Source organism: Carcharodon carcharias, chromosome 1, assembly GCF_017639515.1.
Source record: "Carcharodon carcharias isolate sCarCar2 chromosome 1, sCarCar2.pri, whole genome shotgun sequence".
NCBI lineage: Eukaryota > Metazoa > Chordata > Chondrichthyes > Lamniformes > Lamnidae > Carcharodon > Carcharodon carcharias.
The window spans coordinates 46,938,288-46,953,120 of NC_054467.1; the positions used below are offsets into that span (position 1 = coordinate 46,938,288).

The window sequence follows — 14,833 nt, forward strand, 5'->3', positions numbered from 1 at the left end:
TCCAGGATAATGCTCTAGGGACCCAGATTTGATTCCTACCATGGCAGATGTTGGAATTTGAATTTAATAAAAATCTGGAATTAAAAGTCTAATGATGATCATGAAACCATTGTTGATTGTCATAAAAATAATCCATCTGGTTCACAAATGCCCTTTAGGAAAAGAAATCTGCCGCACTTTCCTGGTTTGGCCTACATGTGACTCCAGACCCACAGCAATGTGGTTGACTCTTAAACACCCTCTGAAATGGCCTAGCAAACCACTCAGTTGTATCAAACTGCTAAAAAGTCTCAAAGAAATGAAATTGGACAGACCACCTGGCATCGACCTAGGCATCGGAAGAGTTTAGCTGTCTCACAGACTGGTCAAGCAACAGCCTGACATAGTCATACTCATGGAATCATACCTGACAGACAATGTCCCAAACACCACCATCACCACCCCTGGGTATGTCCTGTTTCACCAGCAGGACAGACCCAGCAGAGGTGACGGCACAGTAGGTACTCATACAGTTGAGAGGGAGTTGCCCTGGGAGTCCTCAACATTGACTCCGGACCTCATGAAGTCTCATGGCACCAAGTCAAACATGGGCAAGGAAACTTCCTGCTGATTACCATGTACCGCCCTCCCTCAGCTGATGAATCAGTGCTCCTCCATGTTGAACACTACTTGGAGGAAGCACTGAGGGTGGCAAGGGCGCAGAATGTACTCTGGGTGGGGGCCTTCAATGTTATCACCGTGAGTGGCTTGGTAGCACTGACCGAGCTGGCCGACCCTAAAGGACATAGCTGCTAGACTGGGTCTGCAGTAGGTGGTGAGGGACCCAACAAGATGGAAAAACACACTTGACCTCATTCTCACCATGCATCTGTCCATTACAGTATTGGTAGGAGAGAACACTGAACAGCCCTTGTGGAGACGAAGTCCCGTCTTCACATTGAGGATACCTTCCATTATGTTGTGAAACACTACCACCGTGCTAAATGGGATTGATTTCGAACAGATCTAGCAACTCAAAACTGGGCAACCAAGAAGCGCTGTGGGCCATCAGCAGCAATAGAATTGTACTCAACCACAATCTGTAACTTCATGGCCTGGCATATCCCCCACTCTACCATTACCACCAAGCCAGGTGATCAACCCTGGTTTAATGAAGTGTGCAGGAGGGCATGCCAGGAGCAGCACCAAGCACACCTAAAAATGAGGTGTCAACCTGGTGAAGCTACAACACAGGATTATTTGTATGCCAAACAACATAAGCCGCAAATGATGACAGAGCTAAGCAATTCCACAACCAACGAATTAGATCTAAGCTCTGCAGTCCTGTCACATCCAGCCATGAATGGTGGTGGACAATTAAACAGCTCACTGGAGGAGGAAACTCCACAAATATTCTCATCCTCAATGATGAAGGAGCCCAGCACATCGGTGGAAAAGATAAGGCTGAAGCATTTGCTACAATCTTCAGCCAGAAATGCTGAGTCGAAGACCCATCTCTGTCTCCTCCAGAGGTCTCCAGCATAACAAATGCCAGTCTTCAGCCAATTCTATTCACTCCATGTGACAAGAAGAAATGGCTGAAGGCACTGGACAGCGCAAAGGCTGTGGGCCTTGGCAATATTCCGGCAATAGTACTGAAGACTTGTGCTCCAGAACTTGCCGTGCCCCTAGCCAAGCTATTCCAGTACAGCGATAACACTGGCATTTACCCAGCAAAGTGGAAACTTGCATAGGTATGTCCTATACACAAAAAGCAGGGCATCATATGGAGCCACGAGACCTGTGATGATGGCCCAGTAATGGCAAGTTTTTTTTTATTCATTCAAAGGATGAATCCTCCAGATAAAGTCTCTCTCACTATAATCCACTGTATGTGGTAAATCATTTTTTCATGAGGTTGGGAGTTTCTCAATAAGAGGCATAGTTGGCATCGATGTAGCAAATTGTGAGGATCCCGGCTGAACACCCACAGACTGGAGCTATTTATGACCAAAGTAGCCACAACCTAATGCCAGGGCTCCACTATTGTGCTAAGCAAGTGGCACAACATTGCTTTAGAGTAGACACTAAGTTCAGTTATTGACTAGAATCCTCGTAAATTAATTTTGAACAGAGGTTCATGAGGTAAATATTTCTACATCATGTATTACTCCTAAATTGTTGAACCTATTCAAGCGGAATAATATTTCGGCACAGACTAGAAGGGCCGAATGGCCTGTTTTCTGTGCTGTAGTGTTCTATGGTTCTAATAAGCATTCAGAATAATGAAACAACACAAATCATATAAATCTGTTAAACGTTCACAATAGTATTTACATGGGAGTACAATGATGTGCTTGATTAAGAGATGTAAACTTTGAAGGTGAGTAATATTGCTATGATTTTAAGATCACATTATTAACTTTAAACCAAGTGGGGTAGTGGTAAAACACAGTGATTCCTAGCAGGCACTGCCGCAGTCTGTCTTTTGGAGGCTGTTCTGTGATTGTGTAGGTTATCCCAATATTGTCCACTTGCTGCAACACTGAGGATGATAACTGACTTTCGAAATAATATCAGCTTCATATATACAAATATGGATTATACTAATTGAGCAATAGCCACAAAAGGAATATGTAGAGTAATGATTCAAACCGACCAGTGAAAAACCACAGTGAAGCCTCTGTAGTGTCACTATGTCCTCTTCTGCTATGAACCTACAATAAGACACATTAAATATAAATCTGTACTTCATACAAATGGAGAGTTTATTTAAATAGTAAATTACCTATACATATGCATTATTGCACTGTGCAAAGCCACAGGAACAATTCATTAAAACATGGTTCAAGTTATTTGTTAGTTGTTCTGAGGTAAAATTTGGTAGCAAGATCTATGACAGGACATCAAAAGAGCTGTGTTTATTTTTACATCTAGTATGGAAGATACACCAAATGCATGATAAAGATATGTCTCAAAAAATGCCAGAAGGCAAAATATAATAAAAATTTAAGCTTGCTTCAGAATAAATAAATAAGATGAAACTTTATTTTTGCTTCAATTGGCAATGCTTTCCGCTCCAAGTCTTCAGCTAAATGTGATCACTTTGTGATATGAATGTACCCACCTTGTGATAAATTTTTGATACAAAATTCTCTCAGAGCAATTTCTATGTAAGAGTTCAGCTTCAAGGTGATTCACGAGTCAGTGAAACTTCTGAAGGATGTTGTAAAAGTTCACTTTTTCCTACTGTTGGTATGGTCTCTTGCAATGGCCACATTTCCAAGAGGATGAATGATGGAGCATAGTTTTTCTGGCTTTGTTTATTGATGAATCCTCTATTTTTATAGTTGTACCAATACTGTAGTATCATTTCCTTAAAAGGTCGCGTTGTTAGAGTGTAGAGTATAGGGTTTAATGCACTATTAATAGGCAATATGAATACGACCACCCATGAACTTATGGTACCTGATTGGAAAATGCAAAAATGAGAATCCATATGAAAACCTATAAAAATATGATCAATTCAATTATGCTAGGCCCACTGAATGCAATATTTTGGGTCTGATAGCATAAATCCAGGTCTTCATCTTCATTTCATGTAACTACCTGGAACCCAGGACAGGAAACAAAGAGTAGTATTTAATGGATGTTTTTTCACATTGGAGGAAAGTTTGTAGTGGAGGTCCCCAGGGGTCAGTGTTAGGGCCCTTGCTCTTCCTGATATACATTAATGACCTAGACTGTGGTGTTCAGGGCATGATTTCAAAATTTGCAGATGATACGAAGATTGGAAACATTGTCAACTGTGATGAGGATAGTCTTGAACTTCAAAAGGACATTGCCATGTAGGTAGATTGGGCAGACAAGTAGCAGATGAAGTTCAATGCAGAGAAGTGTGAAGTGATTCATTTTGGCAGGAAGAATATGCAGAAACAGTATAAAATAAAGGGTGCAAGAACATATGGACCTTGGTGTATATGTACATAAGTCATTGAAGATGACAAGGCATATTGAGAGAGTAGTTAATAAAGCATATATATCTTAGGCTTTATGAATAGGGGCATTGAGTACAAGAGTAAGGAAGTCATGTTGAACTTTTATAAAATACAAGTTATGCCTCATCTGGAGTACTCCATCCATTTCTGGGCATCATACTTGAGGAAGGATGTGAAGGCATTGGAGAGAGTACAGGGGAGATTCACAAGACTGATTCCAGGGATGAAGGACTGTTGCTCTGAGGATAGATTGGAGAGGTTGGGACTGTTTTCCTTGGAGAAAAGAAGGCTGAGATGAGACTTGATAGAGGTATTCAAGATCCTGAGGGGTATGGACAGGGTAAATAGTAAGAAACTGTTCCCACTCAAGGGAACATCAAGAACCAGAGGGCATAGATTCAAAATAATTGGCAAAAGGAGTAAAAGTAATGTGAGGAAAAAATTTTTCACCCAGGGGGTGGTTGGAGTCTGGAACAATCTTCCTGAAAGGGTGGTGGAGGCAGGTTTGATCGAGGTATTCAAAAGGGAAATGATTGGCTATCTGAAAAAAAAACGAATGTGCAAGGTTACAGGGATAAGGCAGGGGAGTGGGACTAGGTAGAATGCTCTTTCAGGAAGCTAGTGCAGACTTGATGTGCCGAATGGCTTCCTTCTGCACTGTAAAGATTCTGAGATTCTGTGAACCTCTTACTTCCATCACATGTACAGCAAGTTATTAGCTAATTGAAAGATAAGTACAATTGGCTTTTATTCTTGTTACTGTTACAAGTATGCCTTTTAACAAGATCAAATAATATTTTGAATATTGCTGAAAAGAGAGACATGTTGCTGAAACCTTTTGTCTTACTCTCAACAGGACAAATGCAAGAATGCCAAATTTCAAACCATTATGACAATTTATACTGTAGGAGAAGAGATTGCTGATTGGTTGGCAAATCAACTCCGATTGGTTGAGCCATTGCATGGTGAAAGCAACAGGGAACTGGGCTACCCAAGCTCCCAGATAATTCAAAAAGTAATAAATTCACATTAGTCCTGTTTTTACTAACTTCTTAGTGAATAAGTTGCCTTTTCAATGTTGCAGTGAGTGCTACTTTGCAAATTGATAACCAGCACAAAGCATTTATTTGCAGGACAAAAACAGAATTACCTGGAAAAACTCAGCAGGTCTGGCAGCATCGGCGGAGAAGAAAAGAGTTGACGTTTCGAGTCCTCATGACCCTTCAACAGAACTGAAAAGAGAGACATGTTGCCGAAACCTTTTGAAGGGTCATGAGGACTCAAAACATCAACTCTTTTCTTCTCCGCTGATGCTGCCAGACCTGCTGAGTTTTTCCAGGTAATTCTGTTTTTGTTTTGGATTTCCAGCATCCGCAGTTTTTTGTTTTTGCTTTTATATTTATTTGCAGGAGATCGTTGGAAACTAATTAACTTACACTGAAAGCATACATGCGGAAAATGTGAATCTAATATCTTTTGGCAAATAATCCATTTAAAATGCATATTATTCCCCCTCTATGGTACAATTCTAAAATGGGTACTTGTGCACAAATCTTTGCAAGTAGGACAGGTCAACAAAGCAGCTTTTTAAAAGTTCATTCCAGGGATGGACAAGGCCAGCATTTATTATCCACCCTTTTTGAGCTGCCTTCTTGAACCACTGCAGTTTTTATGGTGTAGGTACACCCACGGTGCTATTGGGAAGGCAGTTCCAAGATTTTAACCCAACAATGATGAAGGAATGGCAATATATTTCCAAGTCAGGATGATGTGTGATTTGGAGGGGCACTTGCAGGTGGTGGTGTTCCCATGCGCCTGCTGATCTTGTTTATCTAGGTGAATAAGATCATGGATTTGAAAGGGCTGTCAAAGGAACCTTAGTGAATTGCTGTAGTGTATCTTGTAAATGGTACACACTGCTCCCACTGTTTGTTGGTGCTGGAGAGAATGAATGTTTAAGGTGGTGGATGGGGTGCTGATCGAGTGGGCTGCTTTGTCATGGATGGTATCAAGATCATTGAGTATTGTTGGAGGTGCACCCATCCAGGCAAGTAAAGAGTTAGGAGGTGAGTTACTCACCGCAGGATTTCCAGTTTCTGCCTGTCTTTGCGGCATTTAAATTCCTGTGTTGGTTAATTTTCTGGTTATCAGGGATACCCTGGTTGTTGATGATGAGGAACTTGGCAATGATAATGCCGTTTTGTTGCAGATGGTCACTAGTGTGGTGTGAAGGTTATTTGCCACTTCTCAGCTCAAGTCTAAATGTTATCTAGGTCTTGCTGAATGAGGTGATGTCCTGGGATTGAGATGATTGGCCTCCAACACCCAACCATCATCCTTTGTATGAGGCATGACTTCAACCAGTGGAGACTTTTCCCTGATTCCCAATGACGTCAATTTATGTGAGGGCTTCTTGATGCCACACTTAGTCAAATGTTGCCTCAAGTCTGGAATTCAACGCTTTTGTCCATGCTTGTATCTGGCTGTAATGAGGTCTGGAATGGAGTGCTCCTGGTGGAACCCAAGCTGAGCATGAGTGAGTGGGTTAATGTTGAGTCAGTGCCGCTTGATAGCGCAGTCTATGACAGCTTCTATCACTTTGCTGTTGACTAGGAGTAGGCTGTTGAGTGATGATTGGCTGAATTTGGTTCATAATACTCTACTTTCTTGAGCGGTGCCAGTGTTGTAGCTGTATTGAAACAGCTTGGTTAGGGGCATGGTTAGTTCAGGAGCAAAGTACTACAGCTGGATGTTGTCAGGGCACATAGCCCTTGCTGTATCTAGTGCCTTCTTGAAACACGTGGAGTGATCAATCTGGCTGAAGACTGGTGTCTGTGATGGTGAGAACCTCGGGGGGGGTTGATGTGGATCATTTACTCAGCACTAATAGCTGAAGATGTTGCAAATGTTTCACCTTGTCTGACGTGCTGACCCCTACCATCATTGAGGATGGGGATGTTTGTGGTTTTCTTGTCTGGTTAGTTGTTTAATTGTCCACCACTATTTACAACTAGGTGTGGCAACAGGCAGAGCTTTGATCTGATTCAATTGCTGTGGGATCAGTTAGTGCTGTCTATTGCATGCTGCCTCTGCTGTTTAACCTGTATGTAGTCCTGTGTTGTAGCTTTACCAGACTGGTTTCTTATTTTCAGGTATGCCAGCTGGTGCTTTTGGCACACTCTACTACACTCCTCATTGAACCAGGATTGGTTCCCTACTTTAATGTAAGGGCAAAATACTGCAAATGCTGGAAATCTGAAAGAAAAACAGAAAATGCTGGAAAAACTCAGCAGGTCTGGCAGCATCTGTGGAGAGAGAAACAGAGTTAACGTTTTGAGTCTGTATGACCCTTCTTTAGAGTTAAAGAGAAGTAGAAATATGATGGATTTTTACGCTGTTTAAGAGGGGGTGGAACAGGTGGAACGAGGTAGCTGTCACCTATCCCTGACCTTCTAAGGAGAGATAGACAAAGATGTCATGGACACAAGGCAAAGGAAGTGTTAATGGTAGTGGTAAAGAGTAAAGAAGGTGCTGATAATGGCATAAAGGTAAATAGTAGAAGGCGTTAACAGCAAAACAAGGATCAGCGCTCTGTGAAAGCAAAACATAAAAACAAGTGACAGATGACCTTGTGGGGGAAGGAAGGGGGTGGGGAAAAAGGATATATATAAAAAATAATAAAAATTGGATTAAAAAAGGGGGTCAAGCTGGAACGGAGAGTTCATGGTCTGAGTTCAATGTTAAGTCCGGAAGACTGTAAGGCACCTAATCGGAAAATGAGGTGCTGTTCCTTCAGTTTGTGTTGGATTTCACTGGAACATAGCAGCAGGCCAAGGATGAACATATGGGCATGAGAGCAGGATGGTGTGTTGAAATGTCAAGTGACAGGGAGGTTAGGCTCATGCTTACAGGCTGAGCGAAGGTGTTCCGCAAAACGGTCACCGAGTCTGCGTTTAGTCTTCCCAATGTAGAGAAGACCGCATTAGGTGCAGCGAATACAGTAGACCAAATTGAAGGAGGTGCAAGTGAAGTGCTGCTTCACCTGAAAGGAGTGTTTAGGGCTTTGGATGGTGAGGAGAGAGGAGGTAAAGGGGCTGGTGTTGCACCTTCTACGATTGCATGGAAAGGTGCCGTGGGAAGGGGTGAGGAGTAGGGGTGATAGAGAGTGGACCAGTGTGTCACGAGGGAACAGTCCCTACAGAATTCTGACGAGGGGGTAAGGGGAAGATGTTTTTGGTGGTGGCATCATGCTAGAGTTGGCGGAAATGGAGGATGATCCTTTGTATGAGGAAGCTGGTGGGGTAAAAAATGTGGACAAGGGGGACCCCATCATGATTCAGGGATGGAGGGGAAGGGGTGAGGGCAGAGGTGCTGAAGATGGGTCAGACACAGTTGGAGGGCCCTGTCAGCCACAGTGGGGGGCGAATCCTCGGTTAAGGAAAAAGGGAGACATGTCCTAAGCACCATTTAGGAAGGTGGCATCATCAGAACAATGGAGGCAAAGGAACTGAGAGAATGGGATGCTATCCTTACAGGAAGCAGGGTGTGAGGAGTTGTAGTCGAGGTAGCTGTGGGAGTTGGTAGGCTTGTAATGATTATTGGTGGACAGTCCATCACCAGAAATGGAAACAAAGAGGTCAGGGAAGGGAAGGGAAGTGTCAGAGATGGACCATGTGAAGGGGCGGAAATTGGAAGCAAAATTGTTAAATTTTTCCAGGTCGAGACAAGAGCATGAAGCGGTACCGATAAGTTAGTGATGTACCGAAAGAAGTGTTGTGGAAAGGGGGCCGCTGTAGGACTGGAACAAGGAATGTTCCATATATCCCACAAAAGGACAGGCATAGCTGTGCTACCCACTGCCACACCTTTTATTTGGAGGAAGTGAGACAAGTTAAAGGAGAAATTGTTCAGTGTGAACAGGTTCAGCCAGACGGAGGGGAGTAGTGGTGGATGGGGATTGTTCGGCACTCTGTTCAAGGAAGAAGCGGACAGCCCTCAGACCATCTTGGTGGGGGATGGAGGTGTAGAGGGATTGGATGTCCATAGTGAAGAGGAGGCAGTTAGGACCAGGAAACTGGAAATTGTTGATATGATGTAGGGCATCAGAGGAATTATAAACATAGGTGGGAAGAGACTGGACAAGGGGAGTGACAATGGAGTCAAGATTGGAAGAAATGAGTTCTGTGGGGCAGGAACAGGCTGACATGATGGATCTACTGGGTCAGTCCTGTTTTTGGATCTTGGAAAGGAGGTAGAAGTGGGCTGTGTGGGGTTGGGAGACTATAAAAATTGAAGCTGTGGAAGGAAGATCTCCAGAGATGAATTCAGTTGCATTCCTGGAAACAATGGCTTGATGTTTGGTGGTGGGGTCATAGTTCAGGGGGAGGTAGGAAAAAGTGTCTGAGAGTTGGCGCTCAGCCTCTGCAAGGTAGAGGTCAGTACGCCAGACAACAACAGCACCTCCCTTTTCAGCAGGTTTGATAAGCAAGTCAGGGTTGGACCTGAGAGAACGGAGTGCAGCAAATTCAGAAGAAGACCGGCTGGAGTGGGTGAGAGGAGCAGAGAAATTAAGATGGCCGATGTCATGCTGACAGTTCTCAATGAAAAGATCAAGAGTAGGTAAGAGACCAGAGAGAGGGGTTCAGGTAAAGGGAGAATAGTGGAGGCAGGCGAAAGGATCCATTGAACGGGGGCAGGACTCCAGCCCAAAGAAGTGAACGTGGAGACGAAGGCAGCTGAAGAGCTCAGCATCGTGCCGAGCCCGAAATTCATTGAGGTGAGGGCGTAAGGATATGAAACTGAGTCCTCTGCTGAGTACAGAACATTCAGCATCAGAGAGGTGAATGTCAGAGGGTATGGTGAATACACGGCAAGGGCTGGGATTAGAAGAGTCCCACTGGACCATGACCCCATTGAACATCAAGCCATTGTTTCCAGGACTGTCATTGACCTCATATCCTCTGGAGATCTTCCCGCCACAGCTTCCAACCTCATAGTCTCCCAACCCCGGACAGTCCGCTTCTACCCCCTCAAAATCCACAAATAGGACTGCCCCAGTAGAACGATCATGTCAGCCTGTTCCTGCCCAATGGGACTCATTTCTTCCTATCCTGAATCCGTTCTCTCTCCCCTTGTCCAGTCTCTTCCCACTTACATTCGTGATTCTTCTGATGTCCTACGTCATATCAACAATCTCCAGTTTCCTGGCCCTAACTCTACTTCTGAACTTGCTGCACTCTGTTCTCTCAGGTCCAACCCTGACTCTGTTATCAAACCTGCTGAAAAGGGTGGTGCTGTTGTTGTCTGGCGTACTGACCTCTATCTTGCAGAAGCTGAGCGCTAACTCTCAGACACTTCTTCCTATTTCCTCTGGACCATGACCCCACCACCAAACATCAAGCCATTGTTTCCAGGACTGTCACTGACCTCATCGCCTCTGGAGATCTTCCCTCCACAGTTTCCAACTTCATAGTCTCCAAATCCCAAACAACCTGCTTCTACCTCCTTCCCAAATGCATAAACAGGACTGTCCCAGTAGGCCTATCATGTCAGTTTGTTCCTGCCTCACAGAACTCATTTCCTCCCGTCTTGATTCCATTTTCTCTCCCCTTGTCTAGTCTCTCCCCACCTACATTTGTGCTGCCTCCTCTTCACCATGGATGACCAATCCCTCTACACCTTCACCCCCCACCAGGGTGGTCTGAGGGCTCTCCGCTTCTTCGTTGAACAGAGGCCTGAACAATCCCCATCCACCACCATCCACTCCTCTGCCTGGCTGAACTTCTCTCATTGAACAATTTCTCCTTTAACTTGTCTCACTTCCTCCAAATGAAAGGTGTGGCTATGGGTAACCGCAAGTCTTCAGTTATGCCTGTCTTTTTGTGGGATATGTGGAACATTCCTTGTTTCAATCCTTCTCAGGTCCCCTCCCACAACTCTACTTTCAGCACATTGATGATTGTATCGGTGCCATTTCATGCTCTTGTCTGGACCTGGAAAAATTTATTGATTTTGCTTCTAATTTCCACCCCTCTCTCACCTTCATGTGGTCCATCTCCAACACTTCCCCTCCCTTCCTTGGCCTCTCTGTCTCTATTTCTGGTGATAGACTGTTCACCAATATTCATTACAAGTCCACCAACTCCCACAGCTACCTCGATTACAGTTCCTCACACCTTGCTTCCTGTAAGGATTCTTTCCATTCTCTCAGTTCCTCTGCCTCTGTTGCATCTGTTCTGATGATGCTACCTTCCAAATTGGTGCTTATGAAATGTCTTCCTTTTTTCTTAACCGTGGTTTCTCCCGCACTGTGGTTGACAGGGCCCTCAAATGTATCCGATGCACCTCCCACACCTCTGCCCTCACCCCATCTCCTCCCTCCCAGAACCATGATAGGGTCCCCCTTATCATCACTTTTCACCCCACCAGCCTCCGCATTCAAAGGATCATCCGCCGCCATTTCTGCCAACTCCAGCATGATCTCACCACCAAACATCTTCCTGTCATCCCCCTGTCAGCATTCTATAGGGGCTGTTCTCTCTGGGACGCCATGGCCCAACCCTGCATCACCCTGAATTCCTCATCCCCTTCCCACGGCACCTTCCCATGCAATCATAGAAGATGCAACACCTGCCCCTTTACATCCTCCCTCCTCACTTTCCAAAGCCCCAAACACTCCTTTCAGGTGAAGCAACACTTCACTTGCACCCCCTTGAATTTGGTCTACTGTATTCACTGCTCCCAATGCGGTCTCTTTCACACTGGGGAGGCGAAATGCAGACTGGGTGACCGCTTTGTGAAACACCTTCCACAAGCATGACCCAGACCTTCCTGTCGCTTGCCATTTCAACACACCATTCTGCTCTCATGCCCATCTGTCCATCCTTGGCCTGATGCAATGTTCCAGTGAAGCTCAACGCAAACTGGAGGAACAGTTTCTCATCTTCCAATTAGGCACTTTACAGTCTTCCAGACTTAACATTGGGTTCAACAACTTCAGATCATGAACTCTCTCGTCCATCTTGACCCCTATTAAATCCAATTTCTATTTATCTATTTTAAAATTTTTGTTCATTCTTTTATTTATTTGTTCATTTTTTTATATCCTTTTCCTCAACCATCACCACCACCCACCCAGTCGCCACAGGGCCATCTGTCACTTGTTTTTATGCTTTACTTTCACAGACTGCTGAACCTTGTTTTGCAATTAACACCCTCTGCTATCTTACCTTTATGCCACCATCAGCACCTTCTTTACTCTTTACCACTACCATTAACACTCACTTTGTCTTGTTTCCATGACATCTTTATGATTCTCCCCTTGGTTGTCACCTATCCTTGACCTTCTATCTTGCTCCACCTGCTCCACCCACTCTTATGCAGTATAAAATCCACTTTATTTCTACTCCTCTTTAGCTCTGAAGAGTCATATGGACTCGCAACATTATCTCTGTTTCTCTCTCCACAGATGCCACCACTCCTACTGAGGTTTTCCAGCATTTTCTGTTTTTATTGGTCCCGTACTTGATAATAATGACAGAATTAGGGATCTGCCGGGCCAAAAGGTTGTGGTTGTGGTTGAATACAAGATTGTGGTTGAATACTATTCTACTGGTGCTGTTATCTCACATGGCCTCATGGGTTCCCAGTTTTGAACAGCTATCCCATTTATCCCATTTAACACAGTGGTAGTCCCATGCAACACAATGGTTCATGTCCTCAATGTTAAGATGGGGACTTTGTTTCTATAAACATTGAAGGCATTCATTCTTACTTTTATTGACATGGACAGATGTATCTGCGACATGTAGATTGGTGATGATGAAGCAAAGTAAGTTTTTCCCTTTTGTTCATTCCCTCATCATCAGTCGCAGGCCCTGTCTGGCAGCTATGTATGTCAGGACTCAGCCAGCTCAGTCAAGAGTGGTCCTTCTGAGCCATCCTCAGCTGAAATCCCCCACCCAGAGTACATTCTGTGTTCTTGGTACCCTCTGTGCATCTTCCAAATGGTCTTCAATATGGAGCACCAAAAACTCAACAGCTGAGGGAAAGTAGTAGGTGGTAATCTGCAGGAAGTTTCCTTGCCCATGTTTGACCCAATGCCATAGGATGTTATGAGGTCTGGAGTCAATGTTGAGAACTCCTAGGGCTACTGCCTCCCAACTGCATATGACTATATGGCCACTTCTAGTGGGTGTGTCCTGCCCGTGGGACAGGACATACCCAAGGATGGTGATGCAAGAGTCTAGGACATTGGCTGTAGGTTATGATTTGGTAAGTATAACTATGTCAGGCTGTTGCTCAGTAGACTATGGGACAGCTCTCCTAATTTTGGCACAAATCCCTAGATGTTGGTGATGGGGATTTAGTAGGGTCAACAGTGTGCCTTTGTCATTTCCAGCACCTAGCCCGAGGCTAGGTGTCTGTCCGGTTTTATTTTCATTCAACTTTTCTGTAGTGGTTTGGTACAACCGAATGGCTTGGTAGGTTATATCAGAGGCCAGTTATGACTTAACCACATTGCTGTGTATCTCGAGTCACATGTAATTCAGACCTGATAAGGATGGAAGATTTCCTTCCCTGAAGGATATTGGTGTATCAGATGGGTTTCTGTTTAATTTCATGATCATCATTGTACAATAAGCTGCTCAACAATTGCACGGTTGCGTTCCACCAGATCCACTTGGCTTCAGACTTCCTTACAGCCTTTGTCCAAACATGGACAAAAAAGCTGAACTCTTGCTAATGATGTTAGTTTTATTATGTGAGGAATTGTGAATGGAACTGAACACTATAATTTATCAGTGAGCAATTCCCACTTCTGGTCTTATAATGAAGCAGCTGCAGAGAGTTAGGCCAAGGACACTGCCCTGAGGAACCCCTGCAATGATGTCCCAGTGTTCCAATGATTAGTTTCCACTAACCACAGCCATCTTCCTTTGTGTTAGGTATGATCTCAATCAGTGGAAAGTTTTCCCTTGATTCCCATTTGCTTCAATTTTGCTTGGGCTCCTTGATGCCATATTTGGTCATATGCTGCCTTGATGTTGCTTCCATCTCATCTCTTTCTGCTTGGACAAAGGCTATAATGAAGTCTGGAGCCAAGTGGATCTGGTGGAACACAACAGTGCAATTGTTGAGCAGCTTATTGCTTCAATAAGCAATTAACTATGTGTCGCTTAATAGCACTGTTGACGACACTTTGTTGATGATTGAGAGTAGACTGATGGGGTGTTTTTTGATGGGATTGGATTGGTCCTGCATTTTGTGGACAGCATATACCTGGACAATTTTCTACCAATGTGTGGTAGATGCTAGTGTTGCAGCTGTACTGGAACAGCTTGGCTTGGGGCGCGGCTATTTCTGGAAAATGTCTTCAGTTCTACAACCAGGATGTTGCCGTGGCATATAGACTTTACTGTATCCAGTGCCTTCCTGATATGTCAAGTGATGGAATTGGCTGAAGCCTGGTTTCCGTGTTGCTGGGGAACCCAGGAGAAGGCCAATATGGATCTTCAAATTGGCACTTCTGATTGAAGATTGGTGCAAATGCATCAGCTTTTTCTTTTGCACTGATTTGCTGGGCTCTGTGCCATCATTGAGGATGGGGATGTCCTTCAGTAGTTGTTTACAGTTGGGTTGTTGCTAGAGCCCAAAGCTTTTGCTCTGTTTAACGCAATCGGCTGTTTCATAATATCATGTGCAATGAATTGAATTGCATTAAGACTGGCAACTGTGATGGTATCTGTGGGCCTCAGAAAGAGGCAGAGATCAATCATCCACTGGGCACTTCTGGCTGAAGATGGTTGCAAATGCTTCAATCTTGCCTTTTGTCTTCGTATGTTGGGGTCTGCCAT

The 14,833-nt window shown here is 44.2% G+C and overlaps 1 protein-coding gene across 1 annotated transcript in view; it reads right to left on the reverse strand.

Annotated features, from left to right (window-relative positions):
• Positions 1 to 3,166: 3,166 nt before the first annotated feature.
• Positions 3,167 to 14,833, reverse strand: part of rxfp1 (relaxin family peptide receptor 1) — a 162,562-nt gene continuing 150,895 nt past the window's right edge. Inside the window, exon 18 of the mRNA XM_041177153.1 lies at positions 3,167 to 3,447. Within this exon, the coding sequence (XP_041033087.1) occupies positions 3,167 to 3,447 (281 nt within the window). The remainder of the gene's footprint in view (positions 3,448 to 14,833) is intronic.